At 41.2% G+C, this 22,433-nt stretch overlaps 1 protein-coding gene across 1 annotated transcript in view; it reads left to right on the forward strand.

Moving 5' to 3' along the window:
• Positions 1-6,460, forward strand: part of TM4SF4 (transmembrane 4 L six family member 4) — a 34,373-nt gene extending 27,913 nt beyond the window's left edge. Inside the window, exons 4-5 of the mRNA XM_053599674.1 lie at positions 663-852; positions 5,985-6,460. Of these exons, the coding sequence (XP_053455649.1) occupies positions 663-852; positions 5,985-6,002 (208 nt within the window). The 3' untranslated portion in view covers positions 6,003-6,460. The remainder of the gene's footprint in view (positions 1-662; positions 853-5,984) is intronic.
• Positions 6,461-22,433: the final 15,973 nt, after the last annotated feature.

Raw genomic sequence — 22,433 nt, forward strand, 5'->3', positions numbered from 1 at the left:
GCAAGAGTAGACCCTGTCTCTAAAAATTAGCCAGGCATTGTGGTGGGCACCTGGAGTCCCTGCTACGCAGGAGGCTGAGGCAAGAGGATTGCTCAAGCCCATGAGTTTGAGGTTACTGTGAGCACTCTACCCAGGGTGACAGAGTGAAAGTCTGTTTCCCAAAAAAAAAAAAAAAAATTAAAATATTAAAATTAAAGAAATTTAAAAATCTCTAATGATGATAGTTGGTATAAAAGCCGTGAACATTTGTGAAATTCTACTCCCGCCATATTGTCATTATTCTGGTCCCCTGATGGATAGTGAATTTACCCATCCTCTTGGTCAGTTCATAAAAATTGCTCTACCACTTAGACCTGGGAGCAAGCCGTTTACTCTCTGGGCATGAATTTCCCATTTGTGAAGTGGAAAAAAAAAGATCATAGCTTTCTATGAGGAAGAAATGAGTGACTATGTGCAAAGCGATTAGAACAGCGTCTGGCATCTAGGATGTGTTTAGTAAAAAATGGTAGATTTTCTTTTTGTTTTGTCATTACAGGGTATTTTCTCGTGCAGCTTGTTTGGGATGGAAGATATTACACAAGAAAATTGTTGTGGTACCTTCTCAGTCTCCATGATCACATGTTCCTTACAAATGTCTCCTTTCTCCTCTGTGTCACCCACAGGGACTATCTCAATGACCAAGCCTTATGGAGCAAGTGCCAAGATCCTGCTGATGTGGTTCCTTGGAATCTGACCCTCTTTTCCATCCTGCTGGTCGTAGGAGGGATCCAGATGGTTCTTTGTGCCATCCAGGTGATCAATGGCCTCCTGGGGACCCTCTGCGGAGACTGCCAGTGCTGTGGCTGCTGTGGGGTGAGTAAAGATCTCTGTGGCTTCTTCTCAGCATGAGGCCAAGTCAGGCCACCAGCCTAACAGGACGAGGGGGTGGTGAGTGTGGCCACCAGCTCGTGGAGACAGGGATGTGGCACTGCTGGACCTGGAAGTTCTGTTCCCTGTACGTGTTAACATGGCCTGGCTGAAGCTGGCCACAGTATTCAGTCTCTCCTCCTGTTGACCATAGTCCTGGAAACACTGGACTCCATCCACATATAAAAGCTTACAATGATATTTATATGAAGATCCACAGAAAGCGAGCATTTGTCACACGGGCCTCTTGTCAGCAACAACCACCATGGTCTGGCCCACAGTATTCTCACTTCCCCAGGTGAATGGAACATACCAGTGAAAAACTGAGACTTACATATGATTTCTGATATGGGAAAAAAGAGAAGTGGTTCTCATATGAGAAGAAAGAAAAGGAAATCACTCAGGCTTTAATCTCCAAATAATTTTGTAAAATACCAGCAACAAAATAGAAAAAATAAAACCTGCAGATAGGGCAGCGCCTGTGGCTGAGTGAGCAGGGCGCCGGCCCCATATACCGAGGGTGGCGGGTTCAAACCCAGCCCCGGCCAAACTGCAACAAAAAAATAGCCGGGCGTTGTGGCGGGTGCCTGTAGTCCCAGCTACTTACGGGAGGCTGAGGCAGGAGAATCGCCTAAGCCCAGGAGTTGGAGGTTGCTGTGAGCTGTGTGATGCCACAGCACTCTACCAAGGGCAATAAAGTGAAACTCTGTCTCTACAAAAAAAAAAACAAAAAACCCTGCAGATAGTGAGACAGTCTGATTATTTCAGGGAATGACCAAATCACATCAGGCAATCATTAACACATAGTTATTAAAAGCATAGACTAATCTATAAGGAAAAAACTAAACTCGAGAGTTCTTTAATTGGGGAATTTATGTAAATATATGTAAATAAAGGTCTATCCACTTAATGTTAATATCAGGGTGAAAGTTTAAATGATTCCAATCATTTTATTTAAATTTTTAATAAGCATTATACATACACAGCTCAACAATTAACTGTGTCCTTATGTGTACACACAGAGACTTAAAGATATCCAGTCAGAAAGCCTCCAAACCTCTGACTCCTGTGTACCTAGTTCCCTCCAGCCTCCTCGACTATAAAGTCACATAAATTTTTATACTTATATTCTCCCAGAGTTTCTCTTTTTATTATTTCATTTCCCCCTATTTTAAAAGAATGTTTCCCTCAAACTGTCATGGTATTGAAAATCCTTATGAGATGGTGTTCTTTAAAAAGATCAGGATACAAAAACTGAACATAATATACAATTATATCAATAAATAATTTTTAGGGCAGCACCTGTGGCTCAGTGGGTAGGGCACCAGCCCATATACCGAGGGTGGCGGGTGCAAACCCAGCCCCGACCAGCTAAAACAGCAGTGGCAACTGCAACAAAAAATAGCCGGGTGTTGTGGCGGGCGCCTGTAGTCCCATCTACTTGGGAGGCTGAGGCAAGAGAATTGCTTAAGCCCAAGAGTTGGAGGATGCTGTGAGCTGTGAAGCCACGGCACTCCAATGAAGATGACAGAGTGAGACTCTGTCTCAAAAATAAATAAATAAATAAATAATTTTTAAACAACACTGTGACTAGAAACAAAAACCCTAAAGTAAATCCAACCAAAATGTTGATTGCTACTTGTTTCTGCATAAGAAAACTGACTTTTTCCCTCCATCTAGCGTACAGTATTCAAAAAATTTTAATAATCACAGATTATTTTTAAAAATAAAAGTCCCTCTAATTAGAAGTGAAATGCATGTACTGCAAATAAATGTCACTGCGTGTTGAATTTTTGTTCTATACATTTTCAATTCTCTTATATTGCGTTTACATCTCTGGGTCTTTAAACATAATGAGGGCTGTCCAGATTCTTCCTGGCCTATCTGTTCAGTGTCCTTTCCTTCTGGATTTGGGGCAGGACCCTCTATGGGTTGGGGATCTCATGACCTACAGTCAAGCGAGACATTACCCTTCACTGGCAAGGGCTGACAACTACAGATGCTGCCTTCATGAGAACTTGATTACTGATTAAATAATCTTATCTCACAATCCCTGAGGTCATGCAGTGGAAGAAGGGGCTTCTGGTCTACCCATGCTTAGACTTCCTCACTGTAGTTGCTTGGCCTGAACTGTTTACATGATCCAAAACAAATAATATCCTCCAGTAGAGTTTTCATATATGAAACTGAAGTTTAAAAAAAAAAAAAGTAAATAAAACTACAGCCTACTACCACTACATACATACACACATAAAATAAACATCATTAGGGGGTCAAGAAAACTACTGATTAATAATCCACCAAAATTATTTTTATAATAGCAGTTGAGAATGTTGAGCATTTAAATCTTGTAATTCATCCACAATAAATTTATGTTTACTAGACCATAAAGTGAAGCTTCAATTCCTATATATTTAAGTTGCATGGTAAACTTACTATGCAGGAGTTATTGAAAACATAATTACTTTTCAAATTCATGATAATATCATCTGTGAATTGAAAAGACATATCTGACTGGGCTCAGTGGCTCATGCCTGTAATCCTAGCACTCTGGGACGCTGAGGCGGGTGGATTGCCCGAGCTCAGGCGTTCAAGAGACCAGCCTGAGCCGGGTGCGGTGGCTCATGCCTGTAATCCCAGCACTGTGGGAGGCTGAGGAGGGAGAATTGCTTGAGCTCAGGAGTTTGAGACTCACCTGAGCGACGGTGAGACCCGACTCATGAAAAAAATGGAAAAACCCAGCCGGGCGCCGCAGATCGCCTGTAATCCCCACTCCCCGGCTTCCGGAGGCTGAGGCAGCCCGAGTCTGAGGTTGCAGGGAGCTACCACGCCCACTGCACTCTGCTCAGAGGCATAGGATGGGGCCCTGTCTCAACAACAACAACAACAACAACAAAACAAAACAACAAAAGTAAAGAAATAAAAAATAAGCAACGAAATAAAATTAAAAAGCCAAAAATAATAATAAAATAAAATAAAATAAACCAAAAAAAAAGAGAGAGAGAGAGAGACCAGCCTGAGCAAAGCAAGACCCTGTCTCTAAAAATAGCTGGGGCATTGTGGCGGGTACCTGTAGTCCCAGCTACTTGGGAGACTGAGACAAAAGGATGGGTAGAGCCCAAGAGTTTGAGGTTGCTGTGAGCTATGACACCACAACACTGTACCCAGGGCAACAGAATGAGACCCTGTCTAAAATAAAAAATAAAATAGGCTCTGCACCCATAGCACAGTGGCTACTGTGCCAGTCACGTACACCAAGGCTGGCCTGAGCCAGCTAAACAACAATAAAACTGCAACAGAAAATAGCCGGGCATGTGAAAATAACAACTGCAACAAAAAATAGCCAGGCGTGTGATAGTCCCAGCTACTCAGGAGGCTGAGGCAAGAGAAAAGCTTAAGCCCAAGAATTTGAGGTTGCTGTGAGCTGTGATGCAACAGCACTCTACCGACTGCAACATAGTGACATTTTGTCTCAAATAAATAAATAAATAAAATAAACCCATAGGTTCCAAAACATTGACTCTTTCCAGTGGGAACAGTGAGTTCCTTTTATTCTGACACCATACCTGATGACCTTAACTACTGAATCACTTGATAATCAAAAGGCAATCCACGGCTGTCAGCGCGTGGGCACTGAGAACCACGGAGGCTGAATGTACCCCCTGCCGTTCTCTTTTTCTTTCCTTCCTTCTTGCCTCCCTTCCTTCATCTCCCCTTTCTGTCCTTCTCTTTTCTCCTCCTCCAACTTTTTATGTTGAAAACTTCAAACCTACATAAAAGTTGAAGGAATAGTACAATGACCACCCCAAAACTTTCACCTGTGTTCACAAACTTGAACTTACCCTCTGTCTCTTTCTGAACTCTTGGAAAGTTAATTTTCCCTTTTTTTTTTCTTTTGAGACAGAGTCTCAAGCTGTCGCCCTGGGTAGAGTACCGTGGCGTCACAGCTCACAGCAACCTCAAACTCTTGGGCTTAAGCGATTCTCTTGCCTCAGCCTCCCAAGTAGCTGGGACTACAGGCGCCCGCCACAACGCCTGGCTATTTTTTGGTTGTAGTTACCATTGTTGTTTGGCAGGCCTGGGCTGGGTTCGAACCCGCCAGCTCCTTGTTGTACGTGGCTGGCACTCTAGCTACTGAGCTACAGGTGCCCCACTGAAAAGTTAATTTTCAAAGTCATGAAATCTCACTACTAAGTATTTCCATGCACGGAAACAGCAGTTTGTCAAATCAACTGGCTGAGGATTTCTCTCTTGCTCGCCGCTTGCTTCTCATTCATCTGACCAGCATTACCCCCCACACAGTACCCAGCTTCCTAGTTGAGTGACCTCAGCAAGCTAATTTCTCAGTCTGTCACTCTAATCCCCTCTGGCCTAAATGGAGAGAGTGTGTCAATCAATATCTATCAGTGCAGGTGGAAAGCACTCACTGCGACTCCTGAACCTGGCCCAGTCCTTAAATGAAGTGATAGAGGGAAACAGGCCTTAAATACCAACCGGGAGACCTGGTTCGAACGCCAACTGTGTGGTCTCAGCCAAGTCATCTGCTCTCAATTGTTCCTGATCTGCAAAACGTGCTTCTTACAACCTACCTCCTAAAGTTGCTGCTGGAGTGCCTAACACAGGGGGATACATACGCATTCATTTCCACATTTAGAAGGTGCAGTCAATGGGGCTGATTGCTATTTATTAGTGGTATGAAAATCAGTGAGGTAGCATAGCTCCAAGGAAAGTTACACCATCTCTGGGTTCAGCCTCATTGGTTCAAATCCCAGTTCTTCTACTTACTAGCTGTGACTTCACACACAGCACTTGATCTCCCAGCACCACTTACCAAAATAATTTTCAATAATAAATGATGCAAACTAAACGAAGCTTCAACTCCTATAAACTCAGGTAAGTGACAAATTAAAGCTCTGAAACAAAGTCAGCAAAGTATAGAAAACATTCCCTAGGCAATCAGTACAGGCCGGGAGGAAGACAGGTGAGGGTGGGGAAGCAGGAGGGAAGAAGAGTCTGTGTAAACAAACAAACAACAAAAAAATGAACATCATAACTAATTCACTTTTTCTACCTTCTAGGGTGATGGACCAGTTTAAACCCCTGTGATGAGCTGCTCTAACCTACTCCATGAGGGAAGATACGTTAAACTTATTTTTCTCTTCCGGAGCTTGTTATTCCTGTTTGCCTCCTAACCAGCGAAGCAGAGGGTGGGCAGAGTTACTCCTTACAAGCCAGCTTTACTTGAGTTAGAGTCTTGTCATCTTCAAATAAAAAACAGGCCACTTAACAAATTTGATTTATAAATCTTCCAAATTAGCTTCTTTTTACAATTTAAGATGTTCAAAACACATTGTTCATTTTTTTCTTAAAAGTGTAAAATGTATAAAGTCACACGTGTTCTCACACTGCTTCTTTGTATATAAAGGTGTTTAAATACATAAAACATAATTTAAAGTAGGAAAGCTTATTACAATGAGAAGCTAAGACCAATTTTTGTCTTCACAATTTATGGGGGGAAAGAATGATCAATATATCATAAATATGTTTTATTTGATGACTTGTTTGCTAATTTGTTTGAGTTACTTGTGACTCGTCCTTTGAGACTGTGATCATTGGCTAAGGTTCCTTGATGTATACTAGGTTAAAATCTGAACTCAGAGGTAGTACAACAAAGATTCTGTTTTAGGAGGGAGGGGGTAAGGGTTGAATGAGTAACACCGACCTTCTCATCTTTTCCAGAAATGCTTCCTTTGACCAAACAAAAAACTTTTTTAAAAAGTTGATTTGGGTAATAATTTTGTTAGCCTATTGCACAGGATTAAAGTAATTCTATGTGTTATATTAAAACATCACGTTGGGTTTATGAGCCAGACATTAATATGAAGCCAAATTCATTTTGTTGACTTAGACTCAAATTCCAACTCTACCATGTACCAGCCTACAGATATTTTCTAACTCTGAATTTCCCCATCTATAAAAGGACTATTGAAAAATAATCATCTGGGAAATTTTGAAGTCATCCTGGGGTGAAACAAAGGCCTATGGAATTATCAATAGACTGACATGCAGTAAGAAGGTTCTCAGAGAACTTTACAAGCCAGGAAGTCCCTTCTGTATCTGCTGAGCTGACAGGCTGCACTGTGTAGGTCGGGGACATTAAAAACTGGGTTCTCATACTCTCAGTAAAGTGACTAGTGATGGCCAGCCGTGTACCACTGGGGGCTAGGTACCGAACATGCAGAGAGTTACAAGCTATGATTTTGCCTTCACTGCAAGGAAAACTCAGATCAGAGATTGCATATGGCGCCTGAAACCTTATAGGCAGAAAGGCACTAAAGATCTTGAGGGGGATTATAAACACGCACAGACACATACACAGAGAGGGTTTCAATAAGCTTCAGACTATTTGCTCTCAAACGCAGCTGTTGATCAAAATCACCTAGGAGATGTTAAAAAATTGCAGATTCCTGAGCCATGGCTTAGACCTGCAGCATCTGAACATCTGGGCAGGAGGCGTGGAAGTCTTTCTCTCTGTGTGTGCCATTTATTTTATTTTCAAAGCTCATCAAGTGATGCTGAAAACCATCTGTTTTGAGCAGCCACCACCTTAGATCACAGCCTGGCAGAATGAAAATGTGGCCCTACTGCTGCCCACCAGGAGCTCAACACAAGGCAGCGCATGCTGAATATGAGGCAATGATGGTCCAGAGTGCAGAGATGTCAGGCTGTCAGTACTGATTCACCTACCTCCATTCTTTTTTTTTTTTTTTTTAAATTTGGACACCATTAATTGGATTAACTAAAATCTGTGATGAGGAAATTTGAATGAGCATAAGAGGCATCAATTCTTTATTTAGGGGTTTTCAATGATTCGGGATTTTAGAATAACATGAAATTGTAGTCATCGCCACATCTTGTCTCATTATTTTATAGATGAAAAACTGAAACAAGCCTTTGACAAGTTTTCACACAAAAGGCCATTTTTCAAATTCAGCTACCATAAAATTAGGGGAATAGCTTACCATGGAGAAGAAGGCTTAAAAGGAAGAGACAGGAAACAAAAGATAAAGATGAAGGGGCCTCTCCCTTGGGAGATGCCCCTGTACACACACACACACACACACACACACACACACACACACACCACAAGGTTGGTCTTCAGACTGTCCAGAAACTTCTCTTGGGGGAGCCACCAGCTTCCTGTTGCTCACTTGAGTGTGTGAATTATTTCTCTACACTTTGGATTATACTAGCACACAGTAGGTAATTAACAAATTTGTATGAATGGATATGCACAGAGCCCCTAATTTCCTTCTATACCCTTTCACTGAGTGAGGAAGTGTCATTAGCCCCCAAAAAATTGTAGAAAGCTTTCAAAAATGAGTAGGTAAGAAAAATATGCAGCAGGTATCTATGTTAAAATTGAACCTGAGGCTGCAGTGATCTCAGTACACAAACCCATCAGAATAATAATTTTAATTGCATTTTCTATAACTGCATTTGGTTTCTAGCTCTGAATGCCATTGCACCAGGCTTTAACTTGCCATCATTCGTGGGTTTTTCTGCCCTGCCTTGGAATTTTACTCAGCCCACATGCACAGGACCAAAGTTCAGTTGGAAGGGAAAAGGGAAAGGAGAAATGTTAGCAAGAAAAAATAAAACCTAAATTATTATCTCAAAGTATTATACAGATACCTTAAAGATATTGAAAAAAAAAGATATTGAAAAAATAATACTTCATTTTATATGGAATCAGAAAAAAACTCAAATAGCCAAGACATTACTCAGAAATAAAAACAAAGCAGGAGGAATCACACTACTAGATCTCAGACTATACTATTAACAGATAGTGATCAAAACAGCATGGTACTGGCACAAAAACAGAGAAGTAGATATCTGGAACAGAATAGAGAACCAAGAGATGAATCCAGCTACTTACTGTTACTTGATCTTTGACAAGCCAATTAAAAACATTCAGTGGGGAAAAGATTCCCTATTTAACAAATGATGCTGGGTGAACTGGCTGGCAACCTGTAGAAGACTGAAACTGGACCCATACCTTTCACCATTAACTAAGATAGACTCTCACTGGATTAAAGATTTAAACTTAAGACATGAAACTATAAAAATACTAGAAGAGAGTGCAGGGAAAACCCTTGAAGAAATCGGTCTGGACGAGTATTTTATGAGGAGGACCCCCCCGGGCAATTAAAGCAGCTTCAAAAATACACTACTGGGACCTGATCAAACTAAAAAGCTTCTGCACAGCCAAGAACACAGTAAGTAAAGCAAGAAAACAGCCCTCAGAATGGAAGAAGATATTTGCAGGTTATGTTTCCAACCAAAGGATTAATAACCAGAATCCACAGAGAACTCAAGAAAAGAACAAGTGATCTCGAAGATGGCGGCCGAGTAACAGCTTCCTTGCATCTGGGCACTGTGAGTCTGGGGAGATAAGACTCCAGGCATCTGGGTGGCACCTGTGGCTCAGTCGGTAAGGTGCCGGCCCCATATACCGAGGGTGACGGGTTCAAACCCAGCCCCGGCTGAACTGCAACCAAAAAAAAATAGCCGAGCATTGTGGCGGGCGCCTGTAGTCCCAGCTACTCAGGAGGCTGAGGCAAGAGAATTGCTTAAGCCCAGGAATTGGAAGTTGCTGTGAGCTGTGTGACGCCACGGCACTCTACCGAGGGCAATAAAGTGAAACTCTGTCTCTACAAAAAAAAAAAAAAAAGACTCCAGGCATCTCTGGCTGTCAGGATCTGCCTATAATCATCCCTTTGAGGATACAGGGAGTCAGCGAGAGACTTCTGGACCCCAAGAGGTGGAAAAAAAACAGTGGAAAACTGGCATGGGAACTTAAAGAGCAAGAGGAAGTGAAAGGAAAATTAGGGCAAGGAAACGGATAAAAAAAAATCATTCATGAGGAAGAATCAGCAGTAAACTCCAGGCAACATGAAGAACCAGTCCAGAACAACCCCTCCAAGGGACCATGAGGTAGCTACTGCAGAGAATTCCACCAATAAAGAAATGTTAGGAATGACAGAAAGGGAATTTAGAATACACATGATGAAAACAATGAAGGAAATGGTGGAAACAATGAAGGAAACTGCTAATAAAGTGGAAAATAACCAAAAGGAAATCCAAAAACAGAATTAAATAAGAGATGAACAATATGAAGAATATAGAAAGGATATAGCAGAGCTGAAGGAACTGAAGCAGTCAATTAGGGAACTTAAAGATGCAATGGAAAGTATCAGCAACAGGTTAGACCATGCAGAAGAAAGAATTTCAGAGGTAGAAGACAAAGTTCTTGAGATAACTCAGATAGTAAAAGAGGCAGAAAAGAAGAGAGAGAAAGCAGAACGTTCACTGTCAGAATTATGGGACCTTATGAAGCATTCCAACATAGGAGTTATAGGAATCCCAGAGGGGGAAGAAGAATGCCCCAGAGGAATGGAAGCCATACTAGAGAATATTATAAAAGAAAAATTTCCCAAATATCACCAAAGATTCTGACACACTGCTTTCAGAGGGATATCGGACCCCAGGTCACCTCAACTCTAACCGAGCTTCTCCAAGGCACATTGTGATGAACCTGTCCAAAGTCAAGACAAAAGAAAAGATTCTGCAAGCTGCCAGAAGTAAGCGCCAGTTGACCTACAGGGGAAAATCCATCAGAATGACCTCAGACTTCTCTAATGAAACTTTCCAAGCAAGAAGACAATGGTCATCTACCTTTAATCTACTTAAACAGAACAATTTCCAGCCCAGAATTCTGTACCCTGCTAAGCTAAGCTTTAAAATTGACGGAAAAATCAAATCATTTACGGATATACAAATATTGAGGAAATTCGCGACAACAAGACCAGCTCTACAGGAAATACTTCAACCTGTTCTACACACTCACCATCACAATGGATCAACAGCAAAGTAAACACTCAGAAATTAAAGGACAGAACCTAACTTCCCACACTGATGCAAAAGATAAAACTAAGCAATGGACTCTCACAAAATAAGATGAATAGAACACTACCACACTTATCAATTATCTCAATAAATGTTAATGGCTTGAATTCCCCACTGAAGAGACATAGATTGGCTGACTGGATTAAAAAACACAAGCCATCCATCTGCTGTCTGCAAGAAACACACTGGGCTTCAAAAGGCAAATTAAAGCTCCCAGTCAAGGGTTGGAAGACAATTTTTCAGGCAAATGGAATTCAGAAGAAAAGAGGAGTTGCAATCTTATTTTTAGATACATGTGGACTTAAAGCAACTAAAGTCAAAAAAGACAAAGATGATCACTTTATATTGGTCAAGGGAAAAATACAACAAGAAGACATTTCAATTCTAAATATTTATGTACCCAATTTAAATGCTCCCAGATTCTTGAAACAGACCTTACTCAGTCTGAGCAATATGATATCCGATAATACCATAATAACAGGGAACTTTAACACTCTTCTTACAGAGCTGGACGGATCCTCTAAACAGAAATTAAACAAAGATATAAGAGATTTAAATGAGACCCTAGAACAACTATGCTTGATAGACGCATATAGAACACTCCACCCCAAAGATAAAGAATACACATTCTTCTCATCACCCCATGGAACATTCTCCAAAATTGATCATATCCTGGGACACAAAACAAATATCAACAGAATCAAAAGAATTGAAATTTTACCTTGTATCTTCTCAGACCATAAGGTACTAAGGGTGGAACTCAACTCTAACAAAAACATTCGACCCCACACAAAGACATGGAAATTAAACAATCTTCTGTTGAATAACAGATGGGTGCAGGAAGAAATAAAACAGGAAATTATTAACTTCCTTGAGCATAACAACAATGAAGACACAAGCTACCAAAACCTGTGGGATACTGCAAAAGCAGTTTTGAGAGGAAAATGTATTGCTTTAGATGCCTATATTCGAAAAACAGAAAGAGAGCGCATCAACAAACTCACAAGCCATCTTATGGAGTTGGAAAAAGAAGAACAATTTAAGCTAATGTCAGTAGAAGAAAAGAAATCTCCAAAATCAAATCAGAGATCAATGAAATTGAAAACAAAAGAATCATTCAGAAAATTAATGACACAAGGAGTTGGTTTTCTGAAAAAATTAATAAAATAGATAAACCATTGGCCAGACTAACAAGAAATAGAAAAGTAAAATCTCTAGTAACCTCAATCAGAAATGATAAAGGGGAAATAACAACTGATACCACAGAGATACAAGAGATCATCTCTGAATACTACCAGAAACTCTATGCCCAGAAATTTGACAATGTGAAGGAAATAGATCAATATTTGGAATCACACCCTCTCCCTAGACGTAGCAAGGAAGAAATAGAGCTCCTAAACAGACCAATCTCAAGCACTGAGATTAAAGAAACAATAAAAAAGCTTCCAACTAAAAAATGCCCTGGTCCAGATGGCTTCACGCCTGAATTCTATCAAACCTTCAAGGAAGAGCCTATTCCTGTACTGCAGAAATTATTCTAAAAAATCAAGGAAAAAGGAATCTTCCCCAACACATTCTATGAAGCAAACATCACCCTGATACCAAAACCAGGAAAAGACCCAACCAAAAAGGAGAATTTCAGACCAATCTCGTTCATGAATATAGATGCAAAAATTCTCAACAAAATCCTAGCCAATAGATTACAGCTTATCATCAAAAAAGTCATACATCATGATCAAGTAGGTTTCATCTCAGGGATGCAAGGCTGGTTTAACATACGCAGGTCCATAAACATTATCCACCATATTAACAGAGGCAAAAAGAAAGATCACATGATCCTCTCAATAGATGCAGAAAAAGCATTTGATAAAATCCAGCATCCTTTTCTAATTAGAACACTGAAGAGTATAGGCATAGGTGGCACATTTCTAATACTGATTGAAGCTATCTATGACAAACCCACAGCTAATATTTTACTGAATGGAGTAAAACTGAAAGCTTTTCCTCTTAGAACTGGAATGAGACAAGGTTGTCCTCTGTCACCTTAACTATTCAACATAGTGCTGGAAGTTCTAGCCAATACAATTAGGCAAGACAAGGAAATAAAGGGAATCCAAATGGGAGCAGAGGAGGTCAAACTCTCTCTCTTTGCTGACAACATGATCTTATACTTAGAGAATCCCAAAGACTCAACCACAAGACTCCTAGAAGTCATCAAAAAATACAGTAATGTTTCAGGATATAAAATCAATGTCCACAAGTCAGTAGCCTTTGTATATGCCAATAACAGTGAAAATGAGAAGCTAATTAAGGACACAACTCCCTTCACCATAGTTTCAAAGAAAATGAAATACCTAGGAATATACCTAACGAAGTAGGTGAAGGACCTCTATAAAGAAAATTATGAAACCCTCCGAAAGGAAATAGCAGAGGATTTTAACAAATGGAAGACCATACCATGCTCATGGATGGGCAGAATCAACATTGTTAAAATGTCTATACCTCCCAAAGCAATCTACCTATTCAATGCCATTCCTATCAAAATACCAACATCGTACTTTCAATATTTGGAAAAAATGATTCTGCGTTTTGTATGGAACCAGAAAAAAACCCGTATAGCTAAGGCAGTTCTTAGTAATAAAAATAAAGCTGGGGGCATCAGCATACCAGATTTTAGGCTGTACTACAAAGCCATGGTGGTCAAGACAGCATGGTACTGGCACAAAAATAGAGACCTAGACACTTGGAATCAAATAGAAAACCAAGAAATGAAACTAACATCTTACAACCACCGCCTTACAACAAGAACATACCTTGGGGGAAAGACTCCCTATTTAAGAAATGGTGTTGGGAGAACTTGATATCCACATGTAAAAGACTGACACTGGACCCACACCTTTCTCCACTCACAAAAATTGATTCAAGATGGATAAAAGACTTAAATTTAAGGCATGAAACAATAAAAATCCTCAAAGAAAGCATAGAAAAAACACTGGAAGATATTGGCCTGGGGAAAGACTTCATGAAGAAGACTGCCATGGCAATTGCAACAACAACAAAAATAAACAAATGGGACTTCATTAAACTGAAAAGCTTCTGTACAGCTAAGGAGACAACAACCAAAGCAAAGAGACAACCTACACAATGGGAAAGGATATTTGCATATTTTGAATCAGACAAAAGCTTGATACCTAGGATCTATAGAGAACTCAAATTAATCCACATGAAAAAAGCCAACAATCCCATATATCAATGGGCAAGAGACATGAATAGAACCTTCTGTAAAGAAGACAGATGAATGGCTAACAAACGTATGAAAAATTGTTCATCATCCCTATATAGTAGAGAAATGCAAATCAAAACCACCCTGAGATACCATCTAACCCCAGTGAGAATGGCCCACATCACAAAATCTCAAAACTGCAGATGCTGGCGTGGATGTGGAGAGAAGGGAACACTTTTACACTGCTGGTGGGACTGCAAACTAGTACAACCTTTCTGGAAGGAAGTATGGAGAAACCTCAAAGCACTCAAGCTAGACCTCCCATTTGATCCTGCAATCCCATTACTGGGCATCTACCCAGAAGGAAAGAAATCCTTTTATCATAAGGACACTTGTACTAGACTGTTTATTGCAGCTCAATTTACAATCGCCAAAATGTGGAAACAGCCTAAATGCCCACCAACCCAGGAATGGATTAACAAGCTGTGGTATATGTATACCATGGAATACTATTCAGCTATTTAAAAAAATGGAGACTTTACATCCTTTGTATTAACCTGGATGAAAGTGGAAGACATTATTCTTAGTCTTCTAAGAGAAGACTAAGCATGAATCTTCTGTACTCAATTTTGATATGAGGACAATTAATGACAATTAAGGTCATGGGGGGGAAGGAAAAGCAGAGAGAGGGAAGGAGGGAGAGGGGTGGGGCCTTGGTGTGTCCCACACCTTCTGGGGGCAAAACATGATTGCAAGAGGGACTTTGCCTAACAAATGCAGTCAGTGTAACCTGGCTTACTGTACCCTCAATGAATCCCCAACAATTAAAAAAAAAAAGAAAGACAAAAACAAGTGATCCCATCACAGGCTGGGCAAGGGACTTGAAGAGAAAATTCTTTGAAGAAGACAGGCGCATGGCCTACAGACATATGAAAAAATGCTCATCATCTTTAATCATTAGATAAATGCAAATCAAAACTACTTTTGATCTAACTCCAGTAAGATTAGCCCATATCACAAAATCCCAAGACCAGAGATGTTGGCATGGATGTGGAGAAAAGAGAACACTTCTACACTGCTGGTGGGAATGCAAATTAATACATTTCTTTTGGAAAGATGTTTGGAGAACACTTAGAGATCTAAAAATCGATCTGCCATTCAATCCTATAATTCCTCTACTAGGTATATACCCACAAAACCAAAAATCACATTATAACAAAGATATTTGTAGCAGAATGTTTATTGCAGCCCAATTCTTAATTGCTAAATCATGGAGAAAGCCCAAGTGCCCATCGATCCACAAATGGATTAATAAATTGTGATATATGTACACCATGGAATATTATGCAGCCTTAAAGAAAGATGGAGACTTTACCTCTTTCATGTTTACATGGATGGAGCTGGAACATATTCTTCTTAGTAAAGTATCTCAAGAATGGAAGAAAAAGTATCCAATGTACTCAGCCCTACTATGAAACTAATTTATGGCTTTCACATGAAAGCTATAACCCAGTTATAACCCAAGAATAGGGGGAAGTGGGAGAGGGAGGGGAGGAAGGTAAGAGGTGGGTGGAGGGATTACACCTGCAGTGCATCTTACAAGGGTATATGTGAAACTTAGTAAATGTAGAATGTAAATGTCTTAACACAATAACTAAGAAAATGCCAGGAAGTCTATGTTAACCAGTGTGATGAAAATGTGTCAAATGGTCTATAAAACCAGTGTATGGTGCCCCATGATCACATTAATGTACACAGCTATGATTTAATAAAAAAAAATTTGATAAAGCAATAAAAAATATATATATTATACAGCTGCATATACATAGTGTGCTGAGGGACCTGCGCTATTAGCGATGATGGAGGAAAAGGAATGAAACACAGTTGTAAATTTTTTTTAAACAAATGCACCAACCTCATGTACAGTTGTTGGCAAGAAGACATGATGACAAAGTGCTGAGCAAAGTTAACATAAACAACACCCTGTTACTCCTCCCACTGCTCCAGTGCTGGTGGTGTCTGCCCAGGGATAGAGGGCAGCTCTGCCCCGAGCAGTTAAGGAAGAGACAGGGCTCCAGGTAATCTCCAAGTGGGGCCAAACAAGTGATCAAATGGAACATTCTGAGATGGACATTGTAATTCTTCCATCTACGAAGACCCAGCTGGTAGCAGGACATGACTGAAGGCTCTGGGTTGGTGCTCAGAAAAAGACAGGAAGTGCATTCAAATTTCTCTCTATTGCAGTAGTTCTCTTGAATAGTGTTTGTCTTGGCATACAAACTTCAAAATGCAGGAGAGAGAATTCCAGGACAGACCATCATGTATGGGAGCTAATCATTTAAAAAGTAGGACAGACACAGGACACACATACACACACAAAAGAGAGAGGGGGAGGAGAGGAGAGGAGGGCAGGGGAGAGGAGAGGAAAGAAAGAAGAAAAGTTCTATGGTGGTGGCGCCTGTGGCTCAAGAGTAGGGTGCCAGCCCCATATACCGGAGGTGGCGGGTTCAAACCCAGCCCCAGCCAAAAAAAAAAAAAAACCCAAGGAAAAGTTCTATGGCTTAGAACAATTAATGGGAAAGAACTGTTGAGATTGGCCCTGGTTGGGAAAGATCTATCTTTCTACAAAATTATTTTGTCCTGTTTTAGAAACATTAACCTTAACCCAACATATTATATCCCTCAGGGTTCAATCGGAGATCAAAGACCTATTGTACACAACATACACACACACACACACACACACACACACACACACACACACACGCTGCAGGGATTTGACCTTTAGCAACTCTTGGGACTGGTTAAGAGGTCTCTGTAAGACTGCTGTTTTCATGTCCCACTCTGGAGTTTGAAGTCCACAGGGCAGGCAGTCAGCAAGGTGTTCAGACTCCGGTGTAAAGTCTGGGAGTAGAACAAACCATAAGCCACGAGGCAGGAGCTGGAGCCCCTCAGGATGAACTGAAACCCGGTCGGCTCTTGTTGCCTCTGACTTGGATAGTATAGAGCCTTCTGTCAGGGAGCTGGAGGCACAGGACCTGGCCCAGGAGTAAGGACCCTGCAGGAGAATCCTAGGGCAAGTGCACAGGTGCAGGCCCCCTTTTTCCCATGTCAGCAAGGACAGGCAGCAGTCCCCAGGGGTGTAGTGGGCTGGGCCTGGCTGCTGCTTCTCTTCCATGGTCAAAGTGATCAAGAATCCCTTCTGCGGTGCCCCTCACAGGAAACACAGCAAACACTGCGACGGAGGCAAATTGCCACCCCAGACACACCTGTATTCCTGACCCCTTGCCTGCCCAACTTCCTCTTTCTGCCAAGCTCTGCTTCCCCTTACCCTTATAAAAGAAAAGCCCTTTCTGGTTCTTTCTGGGACATTTGCAGATTCCTGAGATAGAATTCTCTCTATTGCAGTAGTTCTCTTAAATAGTGTTATTCCTAAATCTAGATGTGTTACTATTTGACACAGGCCTATGATGTGGAAACTGTGATTAGCTCCATTTTGTACCAGAGTAAGGTGAGGTTTAGAAAAAATAACTTTCCTAGGGTCCCATGAGCAGCAAACAGAAAATCCAATATCCAAACTTAAGAAGGTCGGGCTGTCTGAGGATGAGAGTTCACCCAACCCACACTGAGCTATACACCTCACTAATTCTTCCAAATGCGTCTGGAAAGGATGCTCTGTTGGGCTAATTTCAATTCTCTATATAGAAATATTCAAATGTGTTATTTTCTTTAAATGGCATTATTTATACTCTTTATCATCCATACTAACATAAATTGGTAGAAACTATCAATTAAAACATAATCAAAATCAGTATTTCCATATGATCATTCAAAGTCCCATCATAAAGAGAATCACATGCGGCCCCTCCTCCCTACACTGCTCATTCCTGTGCTGTTTGTGTCCCAAGCAACTGTTGAATGATTTTACCCCTTCTGTGGGGAAGACGCCAGACTTCAAAACAGATGTCTATAATCCTCAGAGTTAAAAAAGAAAAAAAGGCATGACCCCAAGCTCTCTGCCCTCTGTGACATGCCAACTCTGTCCCTACCTGACATTTGCAGCGTTTACTCAGTACAGACAACATCCTGCACATGGGCCCAACCCATCTCATGGTCACAGCACTCTGGGGTAGCTATGCTCTTGTAACCCTCATTTCAGAACTGCAGAAACTGAAGGAAGAAGAAATCGAGCAACAAACCAAGAAACAGTGAGCTAGTTGGAGGCAGTGCAACATTAAACCTGGACGCCTGGGTCTAGAGTCTTGGCTCCCACCACCAGGCTCTCCTGCCCTGATCTCCCAGTGTCAATGCAAAGGCATCCTGTGCTAAACTGAAGCTCTCCTGCTCTCCACTGGTCAGGCAAAAGCTGCAATCATTCTCAGGAAATCTCAGTGAATTGTGCTGGATGACAATGAGGAGCAAGTACTACAGACATTGGGCCCAAAAGGAAAACCCACTGGGAGCTGATGTCAAAGATCGGCAGCCAAAACTCCCAGATGATTTTTAGACATGTGTATCCTAACTTTCCAGGCTTGGTCAGGAGCACTGATTTCACTATTTCCACGTGTGACCCCGGAACAGGTGCTCACTGTGACACTCAGCCACGTTGCAACCTCAGGAAAACCTCTCCATCTCTCTGGGCCTCATTTCCTCCTCAGTAAATGAGGAGGACTCAGTGAGCCAGGCTGATGCCATGTTCCTCTCCAGTGGCTATTAAGCTCTGGTTTTGGAGTTGTCAGAAGTAGCCTGGATTGTGAAAACTTGGGTCTGCAGAACTGAGCTCCTTTTCAGAGCTTTTGAAAAACCCCAATGTCTAGTCCAGGCCCCATGTCCAAAGATACTAATTTAATTAGAGGTCAGAGATCGGAGCTCAGACCTTAGTTCTTTTTTTTTTTTTTTTTAAATCACTAGGTGATTCTAACCGGGAGGTAGTCTCAGAAACTGCTATAGAATGTTCTCAAACTTGAGTCCTAAAGGGCTTGAAGCACAGAGTGTAAGTTCCATCTCCAAAGTTTCTGGTTCAGTAGGGTCCAGGGTGTGTGTGGGATTTCTGTTAAGTTCCTTAATGAGTGATACTAATGCTTCTGCCCCCAGTCCACACTTCAAGAACTCCAGAAGTTTTTATAGCCTCTGAAATGCCTTGGAGATAAAATTCATAGATTTCATTAGATTGTTAGAGATACATGACCCCAGACAAAGTAAAAGCCTGATAAGAGTCTGATTGTGCATTTAAATCTCTTTCTAGGCAGATGATTATGCAAATGGTTCAGTCTTGGAATGGTCCCAAGAGTGTGCGTGTGTGTATTTATGTGTGTGTATGTACGTATGTATTTGCTCAAGTACCTGGGCATTGCCAACACACCAGTTGTTACTTGATTTCCCACCCAGAAGTTGTACTACTCAGAGTATCAGGTTGGCGATGAGGGTAAACATGACAACTTTTCAGAGCATCAAAGGTGAATATTGTGGGGAGGTAGAAAAACAGCGAGAGAGAGAATTCTCAATGACCTCGCCGAAACAGAAATAAACCTCTATAGATAATCACGAGCCTCATCACACCTGTTGATGCTGGGGCCACAAACTTGGGAAATAAGTGTTGTGCCATCGCAGTCGCCCCAAGGATCAGTTAAATAACATTTAATCAGCATCAATTATATTCGTTCTCTCATCCAAAATGTGGATGGGAAGTTCCCATATAAACTCAAATTTATGTTTTTCATCTTTTAAAATTCCTATTTTGTGAATGTTTCATTGTATACACAATGCTTCAGAACAGTCATGTCCATAAACAATTTATAAATTAAAAAATAAACAAGCAGGCTGGGCATGGTGGCTTACACCTGTAATCTTAGCACTCTGGGAGGCCAAAGAGGGAGATTCCCTTGAGCTCAGGAGTTCAAGAGCAGCCTGAATGAGAGAAAGACCATGTCTATACTAAAAATAGAAAACCTAGCTGGGCATTGTGGTGGGCGCCTGCAGTCCCAGCTACTTTGGAGGCTGAGGCAGGAGCATCACTTGCACCCAGGAGTTTGAGGTTGCTGTGAGCAAGGCTGAGGCCACTGCACACTAGCCTGGACAACAGAGTGAGACTCTGTCTCTAAATAAATAAATAACATAAAGAATGATACCCACGTCAGAACTCCATAGTCCTCCAACTTGAGCATGCACTAGAATCACTGGGAAGCTCACTCAATAAACTCAGATTCCCAGCCCTCAGCCACATTCAGATCCAGCAGGTCTGAGAAATTCACACTTTACACCAACAACTTAGAGGTCAGCCATTGACTTTATATGAATCCCACTCTGAGAATTTATATTTTTCTCCTATCCCCTTGTACCTAATAACTTTATTCTCACTCAAAAGTCTCTCCAAAGGATCTCTCCATCAAAAGATATCTAGGTCAGTGCAAATAAGGAAACAAACATGTCCATATTCTATATGTCTTTTTCTTTCCCCTTCTAGGATGTCACATTCCCTCCCCTGAGCCCGGCACTGTGACTACACCAGGACAAAATCACTGAGTGACTTGGCTCAGTCAGTAGAGGGCAGCAGATAACAGGTCACAAGGCAAATAATTTCTCTTCAGACAGATTTGGCCATCTTTCAGAAGAATCCATTTTTTTCTCCAATATCTTCCTAGCAAGGTAACATTTTCCTAACACCCCTTAAATGCGAGTCACAGAAGTGACAGCACATAGGTCAATCAAAGATGGCGCTGTTCAAAGGAGGGTTTCAGTGTGGGTATCCCTCAGGTACGAAACAAATGAGGAGCTTTGCTCTAACACTGGCAAAGTAAATTATCTCTCATCGTTAGGTGGTGGTGAAGGGTTGCAGAGAAGAACATAGACTGGGACGAAAAGGGGAAAGGTCACAAGAGAAGAGACTGAAATTTGCTGATCACCTATGATCAGCAAATCATTACCGGGGTTTTACGTAATTCACTTCTCTTACTCTTCACCACTCTCACATTGTGCCGCCTGCATGTTTTGATTATGCCAATTTTACATGTAAAGAAACGGAAGTTCCAAGACTTTAAGAAACTTGGCTGAGGTCACAATGTTAATGAATAGCTGCACAGCACTGAACTTCTTAACTGATTGGAGGAATGAAGCCCAGGGCAACCCATAAGGAGACTGCCCACACAGGCCTTTTGTTAGCGCCCACACACCCTGCCTTCTCCAGGACCCAGTGTGCTGCCTGGAACATACCAGGCCTTTTTTTTCCTATTAAGATTCCACCCTAGTTCTGATTCTGGGACTCTTATTTCACTCTATGCTAACCCCATAAGTGGATTCTCTTTTTAGCACAGGGGGTAGTTAATGACTATTCATTTCTGCTAATTCCATAGATTAATTTTCTCTATTCATAACCCAGTTAGTTACATCATCATTCCTCAGGTAAGCTATTCAAGTAGTGCCTTTTTTCTGGAAATAATTCCCTAATCCTAATGGTGGAAATGTCAGGCCCTCCGGTTGAGTAGCAAGGAACATGCTTTGCAAATTGGCTTGCTGAAATTATACCATTTATGAAGATTGGAAACCATAGTTAAAATGCCAGTTTCTCAACTTCTAATCTGCTCCGGCTGTTAGACTTTCGAAAGTGCCATAAGAAAAGGAGTGCGTGTTGGCATGCATGACATAAATCCATCCAGCTCCTAAATGCTGAAAATCTGTTCGAACGCTAAGGAAGCTGGTGGAATGGAAGCATTTTTATGCCATGAGAAAGGGAGCATTTTATAGGTAAGGAGAATAAGGCATGAGACTCAAAAATAGGAAGTTGATTTCTGGAGAGTAGAATTGTATCTATTATTTTTGATAGAGCTGGCATTAGTACCTGACTTCCAAGGTGGAGGTTTGGGGGGGGGGGTTTGTCTGTTTGTCTACTCATCTTCAAATCTCATTCTTTGAGAATGCTAAGAAAACAGATTGAATGGAGTGGAAACATTTAGAATTATAAAGTTGTCAATTCTGCCTAAAAGACTCTAAAAATGCAATGCCATGCCAATGTACGCACACACGTGTACACAGAAAGTCACGGAGCCTAGTTTCTGGAGCACGGTAGGTTGTCAGTACACACCCGTAGTTCCTCTTCTGTTTCTGCTCTGTGACTTTGTTTACCAGTTCCCCAGTCCCCAGGCCTTACCTCACCACAAGCCCCCAAATGATTTCTCTTTCCTGAACTTGATTAGCATCGACTTGGAGCTAAGTACATAGTAATACAGAGGGTGCCAAAAATGTATGTGCACAATTTAAGAAAAGAAAAAACTGTCTTTAAATTGTAATACTTACACTGTTTGATATGAGTATAAAACCAACACAATTTGATATCCTGTAT

This window comes from Nycticebus coucang, chromosome 8, assembly GCF_027406575.1.
Source record: "Nycticebus coucang isolate mNycCou1 chromosome 8, mNycCou1.pri, whole genome shotgun sequence".
Classification (NCBI taxonomy): Eukaryota; Metazoa; Chordata; class Mammalia; order Primates; family Lorisidae; genus Nycticebus; species Nycticebus coucang.